Source organism: Ursus maritimus, unplaced genomic scaffold (genome assembly GCF_017311325.1).
Source record: "Ursus maritimus isolate PB19 unplaced genomic scaffold, ASM1731132v1 scaffold_11, whole genome shotgun sequence".
Classification (NCBI taxonomy): domain Eukaryota; kingdom Metazoa; phylum Chordata; class Mammalia; order Carnivora; family Ursidae; genus Ursus; species Ursus maritimus.
Window position 1 is genome coordinate 55,081,375 of NW_024423453.1, and position 17,252 is coordinate 55,098,626.

At 37.9% G+C, this 17,252-nt stretch overlaps 1 protein-coding gene across 2 annotated transcripts in view; it reads left to right on the forward strand.

Moving 5' to 3' along the window:
* The first annotated feature begins 469 nt into the window (after window positions 1–469).
* Window positions 470–17,252, forward strand: part of PALLD (palladin, cytoskeletal associated protein) — a 370,015-nt gene continuing 353,232 nt past the window's right edge. For both annotated transcript variants that reach the window (XM_040626427.1, XM_040626428.1), the window contains exon 1: window positions 470–1,380. In XM_040626427.1, coding sequence (XP_040482361.1) covers window positions 470–1,380 — 911 coding nt within the window. The remainder of the gene's footprint in view (window positions 1,381–17,252) is intronic.

Consider the following 17,252-nt stretch of genomic DNA (forward strand, 5'->3'; position numbering starts at 1 on the left):
TCTCATAACACTAATAAAATTAGAGCTTTAATGAGGTGTGTAGTTGGGGGAGTTACAGAAAAGGAGGCTCTGAGAAGTGAAGAATGCCCTACTATACTCTTAGTGCCTACTGCAGATATTTTCTTTTTGAATTATTCAATGCTGGTTAGTAAGATACTTAATATTTACTAACAGAGAAAATATTAAATTAAAATGATACGTAATAAACACAAGTATACTTGATGTTTCTTCCAACTTGAAGAATAGAGAAAAATGATTTTTACCAAAGTTTACTTGTTCACTTTAATGTTTCTCCCAACTTGTAAATTAGTAGTAGTATGATTACACAGACACACACACACACACACCCATTGCTACTAATGGCAATTCTCTCTATGTTGTTTTTCAGAACACAAGAAGTAAACTGGTTTCCAGTGCCTCTGGCCTTCCTGTTGAGAGGAAACAAAAAGTGTATGAAGACTATTGAAATATGTCAGAGACTTCCTCCCATGACTCTTTCTATGATTCCCTATCAGACATGCAGGAAGAAAGCAAGAATGTTGACTTCTTCCCTGAGCTATCTGCTTTTCTCAGCCAGGAAGAGATAAACAAGAGTCTTGACCTGGCCCGGAGAGCTATAGCCAACTCTGAAACAGAAGATTTTGACTCAGAAAAAGAGATCTCACAGATTTTCAACACCTCTCCTCTAAGTGTCTGTGAAAATCCTTCCCATAAGGAGACCAAATTTGGTGAGCCAGCCTCCTCAGGAAGACCTCATGATAACAGGCCAACACCTGTACAGCCTCTGCCAGAACAAACTGACCATACCTCTTCACCTGCTTCAAAGAGGAAACCTGCCAAATCACCCCTGCTTGCTAGCCCCAGCTATATCCGGAGCCTTCGAAAGTCTGAAAAACGTGGTGCAAAAACTCCCAACACAAGTGTAAAGCCCAAACCAGCATATCAAGGTAAAACCGGCCCCCAGAGCCAGCTATGTGACAAGGCGGCTAATTTCATCGAGGAGCTGACATCCATATTTAGAGAAGCAGCAAAGCCAAGAAATAGAAGTCCAAACGGGGAGTCCTCATCACCAGACAGTGGGTACTTGTCTCCTAAAAATCAGCGGTCAGTCCTGATGAGTGCCTCAGCCAGCCAGAGCCCCACCGGAGACCAACAGGAGATGGAAGCAGAGGTCAAGTTACCAGAAGTCAGGCATTGCTACCAGGCAGACCAGGACAAGGCAGTGCCATGCAATAACATCTCTCACCCACAGCCCCAGAATGCGCTCCACTTCCCCTCAGCTCCGCGATTCATCCAGAAGCTTCGGAGCCAAGAAGTGGCAGAAGGAAGTAGAGTTTACCTGGAGTGTAGAGTCACTGGAAACCCAACTCCTCGAGTCAGGTAAGTACTTTTTATTATGAATAGCAAATGATTTGTGTTGACTTTTGGTTTTACTTTAATGTGGAATGAGAAGAGATTTCCTGTAGAGTTAGCCCTCTGGAGCCTAAAGTGGTGTTTTCAAATACCCGCAAGGCAAAAGCATCCCAGTACTGCAAATACTAGTTGTGCTAGTTATCACTGGTGGGATGTGTCTGTTTTCATGAACCATGTGCTACTAAGGGGAAGGCAAAGGACCGGACAGGCATAGAGGAGCACGAATAGGTTATTAAATAGGACTTCAGAATTAATTGCATCCAAGAAAACTTAAAATGTGCGACTGATTGATTCAAAGTACTGTGAAAGTGTGTGCATCATTTGAATATGAGGTGCTGAAGATGATTGAAAGTGTGGCTAGAACTGGAAGTTGTCTGGCAGTACAGAGATGAAAGACACAGGTGTGCGGAGGCCCACTACAAGACTAATCCCCAAATATATACTCCTATCTAAGGCTTGGGCTAAGTGGCCACATAGTCACTTAGAAAAAGCACACCCACATACCTTCAATGTGATGCAACCAAGGAAACCCAGAAAGATAAACCAAACTGAAAGCAACACAGATCTGTTGCTTATACACAGACTCTGGCCACTACAACATGGGTATACCAAAAAAATAAATAAATAAAATTACATGAGCGCATGGTTAGTTGGAGTCAATGTACACTTACACCACCACAACCATTCTGATTTCTGGAGTTCTTCCTCTTTAACTCCAGAGTTCATACTTTCTGTGCAAAAAAGTTAAGAGAAGTGACCCAGAGTGGTTTCCAATCATGGCTCCACCTTTTACCAATTGTGTCACTGAGTTGCTTTGTGACTTAGTTTCTTTATCTGTGAAATGGGAATTAAAATAATGCCTACCTCACTCTATTTTATGATGGCTAAGTAAAATAATACGTGAAAAAATAAAACAGTGCCTTGCACCTCATGACTGCAGCATTAGTATTACCTATTACTTTTATTATTTCTCATTTCTTAATTTTATATGCCAAAATGAAATAATATTGCAAGCTGGATTATACCATAAAAAAAAGCCATACATTCATTAATTTTAAAAGTTTTGCTTTTATTAATGAAGAATGTTTTACCTGGGTTATATAAATACTAAAAAGTAAATTCAGAATTGTGAAATTTGGCAAAATGGAAAAGTAGACATCATAGGCTAAAAATTGCAACACTGGTATATTCTTATTAATAGAGTACTTCACAAGCCATGAACTTGACCTCTCACCCTACATCCACTAATACACACTTTTCTAGAGCTGGTCTCTTAGTTTGACAGGTTATTGCTCACAAACATGAAGTAAGCATTAGCATCACTGGCTAAAAAGTGGTATAATTAAAGGGAGGGAATTTTTTTTCCAACCAATTTGTTCAACTAATTCCTCCTGAGTCAGTTTTTACAGTAATTTTGCTGTATTTCTTTTAGAAACTGACAGCAGGGGGCAGTAAAAAGCTTCTTAATGGGTTCATTTCATTAAAGCTGTCATCCTAAATTCTGCATTTATGTATCTTTTCCATAAAGAATTTTTCTAACTATTTTGCCTATGAACGAAATGAAATTCTGTGATTCTTTTGGATTCTATTTAGATTGTTTTTAACCTACTAATCTTGGGAACAAATAATTCCCTATGAGTAATAATTTCACATGTCATTCAAAACAGTTCCACAGGTTCTCATACAACATATGACTCCACTTACATTTCCTCCAAAATAAGCCCCTTTCAAACGTATTACTGTGGCAAGTAAATATACCATACCCTTTCAAAAATGACAAAAACAATCTATTTAACATCAAAAGGATTGATTCAGGTGAGCAGACCATAATTACTACATTAAAGTTCACTTAAACATTTAGTAATTTGGGGGACATCAAATTCATGCTTCTGCCTCCTTTCTTTTTACTGGGGTTGGGGGAGCATTAATTTAGTTAGTAACTACAGAATTATTAACTAGTTTTCTCTCGTCATCTCCTGGTCTACCAAAGTTCATGACCAAGGTCCATCAGACACTATAAATAATGCCCTCCTAGAGTAATTAAGTCTTTGATGAAATGCTCCATTGTTTTAAGCTAGCTGGTCATTTTTTTATCCTTTTGGAGTTTTTGTTTGTTTTTTGTCTTGTATTTTGAGAGGGAAGTGTGCTGGATTTTCTTAATTTCTGTTCCAAAGATCTTGGTACTCTCTTTCATGCATTTGTAGATATAACTAATGCCTAAGAACACTGAGATCCTTTTCCACATGAGACATGGGAGTCTAAAGAGATCATCTTCTTTGAAGGAAATTTCATATGAAGAAGAAAACCTTTAATAAAATGTACCCTGCACTGGGGCATTTTAGAACCTGGCTTGACTCAGTCAGTCCAGGGGACTCTAAACCCAGAGATTGTATGGATCTGTTGATTTCTAGGCTACCTCCTAAGATCCCAGAAGCAGGTGACAGGATCCATAGAGAGCAAGGGGATGTCAGAGGAACCCGAAGCAAGCAATAAGCAGAGGGCTGATAGATGCTAACTGGTAAGCATAGAGACATTCACTTACGGAGAAGTCAGCAGCTATAGGGCAGGTGAGTAAGATGTGGTACAATTGCCATTGGTAAGGTCCAGACTTACTTAAAAGGCATTCATCCCAGGAAAATATGGCCGCAGGTATCAGTATCCAGATACAGGGTCTGGAGCACAGGGAGAAACTTTTATCCTTCAGGAGTTCAGTTAAGGAAAAGGCAAGGCTACTGCTCCAAAGGACAATAAGACAGGGACAGTTCAGGAAATAAAGACTCAGGTATGATTAAATGAGGCAGAACTTTAGTGCTGGGTCCAGAATAGGGAAACAAATTCTTAGACTGACAAGGCTGGGCTACTAAGCTGCTGGCCTGGAGCTTCTTAAATTTGGCCTAAATAGAAATCATTTGGTCTGAGAACCTGCACATAGTGAAACTTAGATAAAGTGGCCCCAGAAAAAGGGAGGATTGGTGAAAACAGTAGGATCGAAGCCAGGCCAGTCATTTCAAGGCTTTTCTACTTCATCCTCCCACAAATATAACTGGCATAAATACCAGTTATAACCACAAAGAGGACTGAAAAAAAAAATCTGTTTTCCGTCTTTATTCTTGCATAGTTCCAACAAAACCTCAACAAAAGAGAGAAAGGCTGATGGAAGAAAACTCCTGTATAGTAACTGGGGTCATATGTAATTTAGATACTACTCAAATTACACACAAATTATTTGTTAACAATTTGAATTACTACATTAAATAAAATCAAGTCAGAATTCACAAATTTTTCTGATTATGTCCCAATGTTTCATATTTCTCATGCACTACTTTATAACAATGTAAAAACATGTTCCCTTGCATCACTCACCTTGCCTGTTCCCTCCACTCTTGACTTTTGTGAGTTGGAGAAAAATTCATGGAGAATTTTAGTTCAAAAGTACCTCTAGTACTATAAAAATGAGACCTCATATTTTCACTTATATCTTAAAAAAATATTTTATTGTGACAACCATATATTTCAAACCATTTAAATATAAGGAAACTAAGAAAACTAGGAAATTATTTGCCTAGGAACAGAAAAATAATTAACCATAGAGACTAGACTATAACTCAGGTCTTCTGATTCCTGATCCGGTACTGAGTGACTCACGAGACGATTTGGCCCCTGTCACTGCTGCTTTGCTTGCTGTGCATGGCTTACTGACAAGCTCCAGAAATGGAGATGAGCAGAACTGCCATGTGGAATTCATATTCCAAATATCGTTAAAGAAAATGGTATCCTGATAATTTCCACAATATTTTTCTATGTTAAAAAAAAAAAAAACAGCCATTCATGGTTATTCACTCTTTGCAGTAAGTTAATACTGCAAAGTAAATCAATCAACATAAACCCAAAGATGTTTGGGTGTGGGGGAAAGCAGATATTCTCCATCAAGTAACTACAAACAAAAGAAATTATTCCCATTTTATGAGCAGAAGTCCAAACCAACCTCATATTCAAATTATATTGTGAGGTAAATGTGTACATACTCATAAGGGGAAAAAACACTTTTAAACATCCACTTATTGCAATAAAAGTGAATCCAGCAATAGTCCAATCATATTTAATATTCTAAGTACAATTACTCACATCTAATCATAAGATGCCTATTAGGTCATCATTATTAGCCTAATAAAGTTTCAATCAATATATGTAATTAAAAGTAATTAAATTCTTTCTTTTTAAAATCAAAACCCAGTACCTCCAATGCTTCCAATTAGTTTACATTAGTGAGATTTTGATCATCATCAAAAGCCAAAACAAGAGAATTATCCACATCAAATCTATGCAATACTGTCTGTAGAAATTTCCATCTCCTCAGAAGAAAATAGAAACAAACCACTGATTCAATTTTCTTACTAAGGGTATCAGTATATTCCGATTATTGACTACTTGGTTTGGGAAAATGTGGCAACAGCACCACTAGCCAGTAGGTTATGAACACGTGGTGCTTGTTAGGATCCAGATGGCTTGGGGTGCCTGAGTGGCTCAGTCGGTTAAGCATCTGCCTTCCGCTCAGGTCATGATCCCAGGATCCAGGGATGAAGCCCCAAGTCATCAGGCTCACTGCTCAGCAGGGAGTCTGCTACTCCCTCTCCCTTTGCTCCTCCCCCCGCTTGTGCACTGGCGCTCGCTCTCTTTTCTCTCTCTCGCTCTCTTTCAAATAAATGGAAAAAAAAAAGATCCAAATGGCTTAGTTCCAGGAGTACTGTTTGTTTTTGTTAAAGAATATTGTCACAATGCAACACCAGATAGTACCATTAGATTATCAGTATGAAAAATCAACCATACAAGTATTGTTACAGCAACATGAAATGTAATTAGGTACAAATAATTTGGGGAACAATTTTGTGATATACAATAAAGGTGAAGGTGTACATATCCTAAACTTTTATGTAATAACCAATTGTCTACTTGACATCTCTGCTTGGATATCTATTAGGTTTATCAAATTTAATATATCCAAGACTGAACTTCTGGTTCTCCTCTCCTCCAAAAACCTTCTCTTTCTAAATCTTCTGCATGTCAACAAGTGACAATCCTGCTTCCAGCTGTTCAAAAGAAAAACCTTGGAGACATCCTTGGCTCCTCTTTTTCTCACATCTCACATCATCCAGTCCATCCAGCAAATCCAGTTGGCTCAACCTTTAGTATATCTAGTATCTAACCACTTCATACCACCTCCACTAATCAGGCTGTCGTCATTGGCTGGGCCAAGCCACCGTCATTTTCCCCTGGAATATTTGCATTACCTTCCTAATCTATCTCCTTGTTTCCATCCTTGCTCATTATACTCTATATTGCACCCACCATGATTCTTTTTAATGAAATTGTGATCACAACACAACGCAAAGCATTCTAGTACCTTCTATGTCATTCAGAGTAAAATCTGTAGGCCCTATTAACATTAATAAGGCAGAATCTCTCTGATTTCATCCCCTACTATGCTCCTGTTTGGTCCACTCCAGCCACAACTGTGTCCTTGCTGCACTCTAACATGCCAGGTGTGTTCCTGTCTCAGGCCTGTGCACATGCTGTTCCCTTTATGTAAGTGCTCTTCCCCCAGGTATATGCAGGATTAGATCCTTCATCTCCTTCATATCTCTTCTTAAATGTCACCTTTAGAGTGTGGCCTTCCATAACTACTCAATGTAAAAGAACAGGTCCTCTCCACCTTACTCTCTATTCCAGTCGTTTTGTTTTTCTCCACAGAACTTATCTGATACACTCCACATTTTACTTAATTTTTTTCATTGTCTGTCTCCCTAAGTAGAATATAAAACCCTTGAATATAGGGACTGCCATCTGATTCTTGTTGTTGTGTCCCTAGAGCCTAGAGTGGTGCCTGGCACATAATAGGTGCTCAATAAATATTAATTAAATAAAAAATGAATGAATTTCTCTCCTAGGTATATACCTGGAAGGAACTTTTGCTCCTGTGTACAAGGATACATATATAAGAATGTTCATAGCAGCATTGTTTCAAAATACTGTAAAGAACCTAAGTATTCATCAAAAAGAAAATGGATACCTCTTTGACATAGTGATTTTATTGCCTTTGGATATATATATCCAGAGTAGGATTGCTGGATCATATGGTAGTTCTATTTTTAATTTTTTGAGGAACGCCCCCATACTATTTTCCATAGTCGCTCTACCAACTTACATTCCCACCAACGTGTACAAGGGTTCCCTTTTCTCCACATCCTCACCAGTGCTCATTATCTCTTGTCTTTTTGATAATAGCTGTTTTAAAATGACCTATGTGTCCATTGTCATATGAATAAAGAAAATGTGGCATATATATACAACTGAATATTGTTCAACCATAAAAAGAAGGAAATCCTGCCACTTACAACAAGATGGATGGACCTTGAGGGCATTATCCTAAGTGAAATAAGCCAGGGAAAGACAAACACTGTATGATCTTATTTATATGTTGAATCTTAAAAAAGGCAAACTCACAGAAACAGAGCATAAAATGGTGGTTTCCAGGGACTGGGGGGTGGGGGAAATGGAGAGTTTTTGGTTAAAGGGTATAAACTTCCAGTTACAAGTGAATAAGTTCCAGGGAACTGATGTATATCGTGGTAATTACAATGAGCCATATTGTATTGTATACTTCAAAATTGCTAAGAGAATAGATCTTAAATGTTCTTACTATACACACACAAAATTTGTAATCATGTGAGATGATGGATATGTTAACTAGTTTTATTGTGGTAATCATTTCACAATATACAGATGTATCAAATCATCACATCACACACTTCAAACTTACACAGTGTTATATGTCAATTATATCTCAATAAGGCTGAAAAAAAGGAAAGAAAATGGATGAGTTGTGATTTATATTCATACAATGAATGAGCTAGAGTTTCATGAATTAGTATGTCTGAAACTCATGAACATAACAGCAATCTAAAAAAAGACTTGTGAAAACATGCATACAGATTGCATGAATAAATTTATCCATATGAAGTTAAAATTGCAAAACAGTCCTATTTCAGACTTAAGGATATGATAAAAGTATAGAAAAATGCATGGGAATGACAAATCCTAAATTCCAGACAGCAGTCACTATAGAGATAAAGAAGAATGTGATTAGTAAGGAGTGCACAGAGGGTATCAACTGTGCTTGCAGTGTTTCATATCTTAGGTTGGGTAGTAGAGACACAGATGTAAATAATGCTAATTTTATACTCATTGAAAAATAATGACTTTTTATTTTACTCTACTATCCCAATTATGTATTTGGTATGTTCCACAGCAATGTTTCCAATGAATGGCATGATTTACTCTATAAACACCATCTAGAAAATCTGGGTGGTAAGGGTTGCAGATCAGATAAGGTGGCTCTTAGGTGTTTGCCCTCATGAGTTGTAAGTTAATCAATTTTCTGAGTTGTCTTAGTTATGTTTTAGAGCTTTAAAAAGATTTTTCATTTAAATTCATGGTGTTCTTAATAGAATGAGATATGTACTCAGTCTTCTGCCAAGGATCTTTTATGGTGTAGTCTACCCAATTTATTGACTACAGGGGATAGAAAAATGTGTTTATGAGCCTCTCATTACTAGGATAAAATGCCTGCATTTAGACACACACACACACACATAAGTGCACACGCACACGTGGTACCTTTTTAGAAGTAGTGAAAATCTGAAGATTAATAAGAGTTGTTGCATATTGTCATCTCACCAACCCAATCACTTCTTCCGTATCATCATATTTGGTAAATAGGAACAAGCAAAATGGGGCAGAATCCAAAGGAAACAATACCAATTAATGTTATAGGTTCCTATTTTTCTTACTCTTTTATCATTTCCTTTGATTTATTTCTAAATTTTTTTCTTTTTCTGTACATTTGCATTGACTTGAAAAACTAAGTCTTTCCTATTTTACAGAGGATAATAAGTGTTCCCTAGGACATCAAATTACCGTTGAACTAGAAACCAAAGGAGATTAAACAACAGAGTAGCACCTTTATTTTCACTGAAATGAAGAAATAACCTTATCTCTGATTCCCCCTCACTGGTGCTTTTTGTGAGTTAATAAATTAAGGCGATATGACCTCTCGTGCTATTTTGTCCTCTTTCCTATCCTTTCCATTCTTTCTCAACCCCTATTTCCATCCAGTATCTACCTACTTGTAATTCCCACATGAAAAATCAGTGAACCCAGGGAATGTCGCCTCTGTTTTGCAGAGTTGTTGTTTAATGATTTGAACACTACAGAATGACAGCAACTATCCTATCACCTGTTCTTGGACAACCCATGACACCGCGATGCTGTGCTAAGCCAGTTCCACTGTACATGATGATGCTCAGATGGCTACCTCAATGAATCAAGAAGCAAATTGATATTGAAGGCCAATGTGGAGTATTGTTATAGTTAGGAATTTGAATTGGTTATAACAGTCATTGGTATATAGCCATGAAGTAGCGGCAGCCAAATCAGACAGTAGCATCTGTTCTGAAGAATTGATTCCATCATTTCAGTTTACATCTCCATGGCCAAGTTTCTGGATTTAACATGAAAACCAATCAATAAACAAACATCAACATAAATTTTCCTAGGAAATAAAGGTGGTCAGAGAATCACTTTAGAATTAAAACATATGCCTGTGCATTACCAAAAAAAAAAAAATGCTTATAGAAGAAACAGCAAAAGGGTCTAGTGGCTGACCATACAGATTCTGAAGCAACAGTGTGAATCTTGCCTCTATCACATTATCAGTCCAGGCACCTTGACAAGTTATATAACCTTTCGATGCCTCAGTTTCCTTGTCGGTAAAATGAGAATAATAAAACTACCTACCTTTAGTGTTATTATGAGTGTTAAGTCAATTAACAAAAGGAAAGAGTTTAGAACTCTGCCAGCACATAGTAATAGCTTAATAAATATTAAGGTATTATTTTAAAGTTACTTATTATTACTATTATAAAGTGTTCACCTTTATTGTTTATTGTCATTGATTTGGTATAAGTTCCCTACACTCTACTGTCTCAAAAATCTTTCAGTCTGTTCCTTTTCCTTAAAGTCTTCATGCTACAACCCTCTTTTGTACTGCTAAAGTATTCCCAGTGGTATAGGGTTTATAGAGAGGGAACCCTTCAACTTTATAGGCTAAACGTAATTTATAAGGAATACAATATATCTCGAAAGGTGTTTCTGATCCCGTTTGGACAGTGAGTCTTAGATTTGTATCTCAAGGTCAGAATCAATACCCAGGCTGCTATGGAGTGTTGGGATGTTGTCCCTGGTCTCTGTCTATTGTCATTGTCTGGTAACTTTTACCTCATTCGGCCTTCTGTTCCTTCTCAGCCGCAGGGGATGGGATCAAAGCCAAAGATTTTCTTTCCATTTCTACCCCTCCCTGCTACAACTAATTATCTCCTCATCCTCTCTTCTTAAACCTCAAAGCTGTGAAGGTCAGCCTTATTGTGGACTACTGACTACTTGGAAAGCCTTCTAAAAATCAAGTCTTTGACTATTGTTTTCTTGCTGCTTTTTAAATTGTTTAGCAATTTTCCTGAGTTAACTTCATGGCTCCTTGTTAAATATTTGCTAAAGCCAATTGATAGTGTTTCCCCAACACTGTAACCACTCCCTGTTTTTGTATTCCAATAATTTCAGNAGGAAGAAAACTCTAAAAATAATTGGAGTAACAAATGCAGGCTTTTCCCCCAGCTAGATAAATTGGCTTTGATTTTGTATTTTCTTCCTACTAAGTATTATACCATACAGCAAAGCTCTCAACAGGAAAAGAATGTACTTTTTGGAAGTTTAATTTACCATTATGCGAACTACTGTGAAACAGTTGTTTTGAAAGAATTTGACTCTGAAGTTTGGGATGGATACTTTCATAGTCAAAACGACTCAATGTCTCAAGTCTTTTCTGTAGAGTTGCTCAAAGAACTTCTTGACATGTTTCTTCATTTGCCTTAGGGCAGTGCCGCATCACGGATCACTGAACCTGTTTAGGCATAATTACAGCAATTCAAGAACTCCACTTCGATGGTGCATTCTTTTGACGGTTAAAAGGACTTACTTTATAAATACAACTGTACCAAATACAATTATAAGTCTGAAACCTGATGTAGCTTACTATGCTGACCCAGATGCAAATATTTCCTACCAGTTGATGTGTTCAAGTGATGTGTAGCAATAGAACTGATTTTTTCTATTTAATTTTAATTTCTTTGAGCCAAGAAATAGGGTCATATTTAGTATCTGCTGGAATAGGAGTAAAGTGCTAGTCATGTGAGCACTGATAGTGAAACCCAATCAAAAGCCTGTCCTGGCAGAAACATTACTAATTCCAAGTGGAAACTTTGTTCTCTTGATCATGAGTTCTAACGGTGAAGTCTAGTTCTATATAATAGCATAGGGGAAATTAGGCCACAGAAACAAGTTTCCAATCAGTGGTTATATGGTCCACATGTAGGCCAGAAAACTTAAATAAAAATACCCTAGGGAATAGGATTTTTTTTCCTAGAGAGAAGGAAGGAGGAGGGTCAGGAGAGGTGGGAGGAAGAAAATGATGTAAAGGGGAAGAAAGAAGGAAGGAAGTAGGGAAGGAGAGAAAGAAAATTTACATTTGAAGTTAATCGGTTCTTTCTTTAAAAGCCAGAGAGATCTTCAAAATCATTTTGCCATCATAGTCTACAACTAAGTTTACAAACACACACACACACACACATGTACATATATATACACACACATATATATGTTTGTTTGTTTGTTTGTTTGTTTGTTTATTTATTTATTTATTTATTTATTTTAAGTAGGCTCCACACAGGCATGGAGCCCTATGCAGGGCTTGGACTCATGACCCTGAGATCAAGATCTGAGCTGAGATCAAGAGTCGGACACCTAAACAACTGAGACAAACAGGTGCCCCAGCAAACACTTACATCTTAATGAAAGAAGATATTACTTGAAACCTTGAAAGATAGATGATACACAGTGTGGTCAATGAGTTAAGCATAGGACTTTTTCCATATACTTCTACATATAAGTTTACAGACATTTATATATTAATGAAACAAGATGTGACTTGAAAGACTCGTTATACACGGTGTAGTAAAAAAAAATTATTTTTACCATCTCAGAAGTTATCACAGGACAATTTGATTAGCAGAGAATTTTCCAATTGTGCTTATGCATAGTGAGGGCAATAGATATATAGCTGATGAAGGCTAGGGAGAGGAGATAGAAAATATTTGTTTCAGTTTTGAATTCTGAGCCACCACAGACAAAGATTAAGAATTTTCTACATCATTGGAGCACCTGGGTGGCTCAGTTGGTTAAGCATCTGACTCTTGATTTCAGCTCAGGTCTTGATCTCAGGGTCATGATTTCAAGCCCCACATTGGGCTCCACGGTGGGTGTGGAGCCTACTTTAAAAAAAAATGCAAGAATTTTCTACATCGTTATATGAATTTTTTTTTAAAGATTTTATTTATTCATTCGACAGAGATAGAGACAGCCAGCGAGAGAGGGAACACAAGCATGGGGAGTGGGAGAGGAAGAAGCAGGCTCATAGCGGAAGAGCCTGATGTGGGGCTCGATCCTATAACGCTGGGATCACGCCCTGAGCCGAAGGCAGACGCTTACCTGCTGTGCCACCCAGGCGCCCCCATCATTATATGAATTTGATTACAATGAAGGAAACATCATGGACTAATAAGCTTTCTAGAATAATAATACCAAAAATGTATTATTCACAAATAAGAGGATTTGGTCAAGGGTAAGGACTTAGCTAGGCCTACTCACACCTATTTAGAGGCTTTGTCATGCCCTCATGAGGAGACTTTTAAAGTTAACACCAGAAACTTACTATAGCATTCAACTACATCAGACACGTCTGTACAGTCATTGTGCAGAATTACATATGCCAGTAGGTTGTAGGAAGCTTATGCTAGAATGTCATTTCCATTCTTCTCAAGCCCTTTGTTTATCATTCTAAAGTCACAGTAATTTCTCTTTATTTTCCTTAGAGCTACAGACATTAGAACCTCACTACTGTTGTTGTCATTCTCCTAGTAATGACAATAGATATTGAGCCTGGGTGGCTCAGTCAGTTGAGTGTCTGACTCTTGATTTTGGCTCAGGTCATGAGCTTGGGGTAGTGAGATCAGACCCTGTGTGGGGCTCCATGCTGGGCATGGAGCCTACTTGGAATTCTCTCTCACTCTCCTTTTGCCCCATCCACTCCCCATCATGCACTCAATCTCTCTCTCTCTAAAAAATAATAATAATAGTAATAATAATAATAGATATAATAATATTAATAGCCAACATTTCTTGAGTTCTAAGCACATGCCAGACATTCTTTTCACATATAAACTCACCATTCCTACAAGGGAGATACTACCATATTTCTTGGGTACTAAGCCATATATTTTGTCACATTTTAACATGTCTATAGTCAGAATGCATCTTGCAGAAGAGAGCATTTTACAATCACTGTCAGACCGTAGTCATGATATGATTGCCTGTACACGCATAAATTTGGTCAGAACTGTTTATTTTGTCACTTTAATTGAGCTATTTGCCTTATGGTACAGCATACTGTTTTTTTTTTCTTTCTTAATGGCTCATAAAATAATGGGGTCTTATAATGAGTGGTAGATTAAGTTCAGTGAGCTATAATATTATCTCCATTTTAAAAACAAGAAACAAAAGCCTGACTAGCTTATGAAAATTGTCCAATTGCCCAGAGTCTTTACTTTTTTACCATTACACCATCCTGTCTAAGAAATCAGAGTGGAACACACAGTCCTTCTTACAGAATGGTGCCCCAACAAAGTTTGGGTGAGCCCCAGCTTACCATTAGAAACTAACACAGTAGTCATTATTTCTTGAAAAGTGAAATATCCATGAATTGCTTCCTTCCATTGCTCCAGATGGACAACTTGGAAAAGAAAGGAGGCATGACCAATGATTTCCTGGTCCTCATGAGAAACCCTTCCCTTGTGTCTACTTCTAGCCACTCTGTAGTGTTGCTGTGAGGGAGACTCAGCATCGTGATTAGTAGGAACAATCTCCCTTGCTGCAACTTGTGAGGCCATGGGTTATAATTTCTGTCAAAGCCAGTTACCCAAGGCCTCTCTCTTTCTCTCGTGAACAGAGTAGTAATCCCAAACAGAACATAACAGATATGATTTGTAATCCGGTATGGTACTCTTTAATTCTTATGTGTAGTGGCCAGCATTTTAATTAAGAATGTGTTGGCATATGTTGGCCAGAATCCTGATACATGGAGTCATTCTGTGCTCTGAGAACAAGGACAAATTATCACTGCCTGAAATAAAGAAGGAACGGGCCCCAACAACACCAACAACATGTTAGCTCAACTGATTTCTGATAGACCTTTTCTACAAAAGGCCATTGTAAAATACAATAAGGTAATTTTTTTACAGAATAAGTAGCTTCAACTTTGAACAGGCAGCTATTAAGAGGGAAGTATCAGTACTAAAGAAATCAAATGGACATTTGGACCGTATATAGGATGACTGTTGTTACAGCATTAAAAGTCAATGTGCATGTCACCATGACAGATATTCCTCAGCTCATCATAAAATTCCTCAGGGGCCATGTGGTGTGGTGCTTAGAGAGGGGTGGGTGTTATGTGTGTTATCAGGGGAGTTCTTCAGGAAAGCACCACCTTACCTCAGGGTGGGTCAGTTTCATTTACAGGAAACAGATGTACACACTCAGTTCTACAAATATCTTGACCAATTCATTTCTATCCTAGGTCCTAATATTTGAGAAAAAAATTTAATTGAAGGAAATTGGGGCATATGTTGTACGTACCCATTTGTTTAACTATTGGTTAATGGAACTTACCAATGTGCTACCTCAAATTAGAGATGCCATCGCTCTCTGTTAAATAGCAGATAATCCACAAAAAAACAAGTAAAATCACTCTAGTATGAGACTTGTGTTTGGATTGTATTTTTTTTCCAATTCCTAACAGGCCAATGCAGGTAGAATGATGAATCCATTAACAAGGTGTGTCTATCCTACTCCAAATCAAAGTAACTTTACTGCCACTGTATAATAGATAATGTATACCTGTAACTTAGATTGCCAATTAAAAACTTTCATACTTACTTAGTCCCTTTCATCTGTAAATCTTAAAATCTTAACATTTATTCATCTAGGATACTATGTAAAATGGCTTTTGCTCTTTGGAATTTAAAGGTGTGTCTTCTAACAAGAACTAGAAGCAGCCCGTTGCCTTCCAGCTCAGAGTTCAGCTTCCCACACATACCTCAAGAGCTCACAAAGCCATATTTTTCTCAGGACACAAGACTAGCTCTTAGCCTCCTCCAATTCAGAATGCACTATGTGGTCTCAGCAGTTTCTTGACTCCATGGGGTCATCCTCAAGTCCTCAACTGCCCACGTGTGTTTCTTCTCCTCTTTTGATGGTTTTCTGATTTTCACATTTTGACCAATCAGAAAAAGATCAAACCCAGCCAAAACCTGTCTTTCATTACACTTTGCTCTAGTTAAAATGTTAAATTTTCTCACTTCCATTGAATTAGAGTAAATTATGATCCAAACTGAAAGATGAGTCCAATTCATCTTCTCTCTCACTCCTCCACATTGCAAATAACTCCTTTTTCACTTGCCTCATCTAATGTATCTTTTGACCTCTTGCCTCACCTTCGTCTAGGTGGACTGCTCACCCCTCAGAAATACAACTTAGTTTGCCTTCCAGCATTCACACAAAACACCATTCCTGCACTAATCACCTCTACTTAATGTCCACGGGATAATGGGTGATGACTATTAGAAATTACCTGAGGCTGTTGGAATGTGTTTCTCAAACCCTCACCTGCATGGCTGTTTGGTCAGCCAAATGCAGTAAGCAGATCTTAGACTATCAAAGCAGTCAGCAAGCTTGAAGTTAGGGGTTAAAACATTACAGAGAGGCAAATGAAGGTTCAACAAAGAGAATTGGAGGAAGAGGAAAGGTTGAAGGATTTGAAGCAGATGATGTCCGAAACTGTTCCAAGAAGAAATGAGAAAAGGCAGAGCTGGAGGTGGTTGAGTGCTAGAGACCATCAAGACAGCCGTATACAAAACATTTTCAGATCAAACCTCCTGGTGAAATAAATTAATAAGCAAGAGTCCCCTGTTTTGCTGACCAGTTGTGGCATTTGTCTCAGTTGTTTGTGAACAAATAGCTGTTTGCTCATTTATCTGACAGCAATCCTGAAGTGACATGAGTCATTGCTGAAAAAAGTAACGCTCACAGATTGCTTCCTAATGACTTAGAGTGTTAGGTATAGAAGGAAATGAAGACAATACCTCCTTTGGGTTCCCTAGGCTTTTTAATAGATCAGAAGAGAAACTCGAAAATATTCCTTTGATCCAAGCTGCCACGAAATTGTATTAAGGTTATGAAAATACAAGTATTTAAATGTGAGGATCCATTAGTCTGCTCTTACCACTTTATCCCCCAGTATCCTCTGACTGGTTATCTTTCATAAGCCCCTACAGATTCTTTTTCCACTCTCCTCCACCCCACTCTTGCCCTAGGAAGCTGTCCTGGGTGGACTGCAACAGATTCCTTCAGGTTCTGTTTGGGTTCAGCCCTGGGGAGCCATAGCAGGTCAGAGAATTCAAGGTACTTGATCCCCTGGCTTCTTCCCTGTGGGCTTATGTTGGCTCTCCCCATCCAAGGAAGGTCTTCACTCAAAATGATGCTCTCTTCTGTGTTCAGGAATCTGTTGCCTCCCTTCTGCCTCTAATTCTACAGACTCAAGAGTGGAAACACTGCTTTAT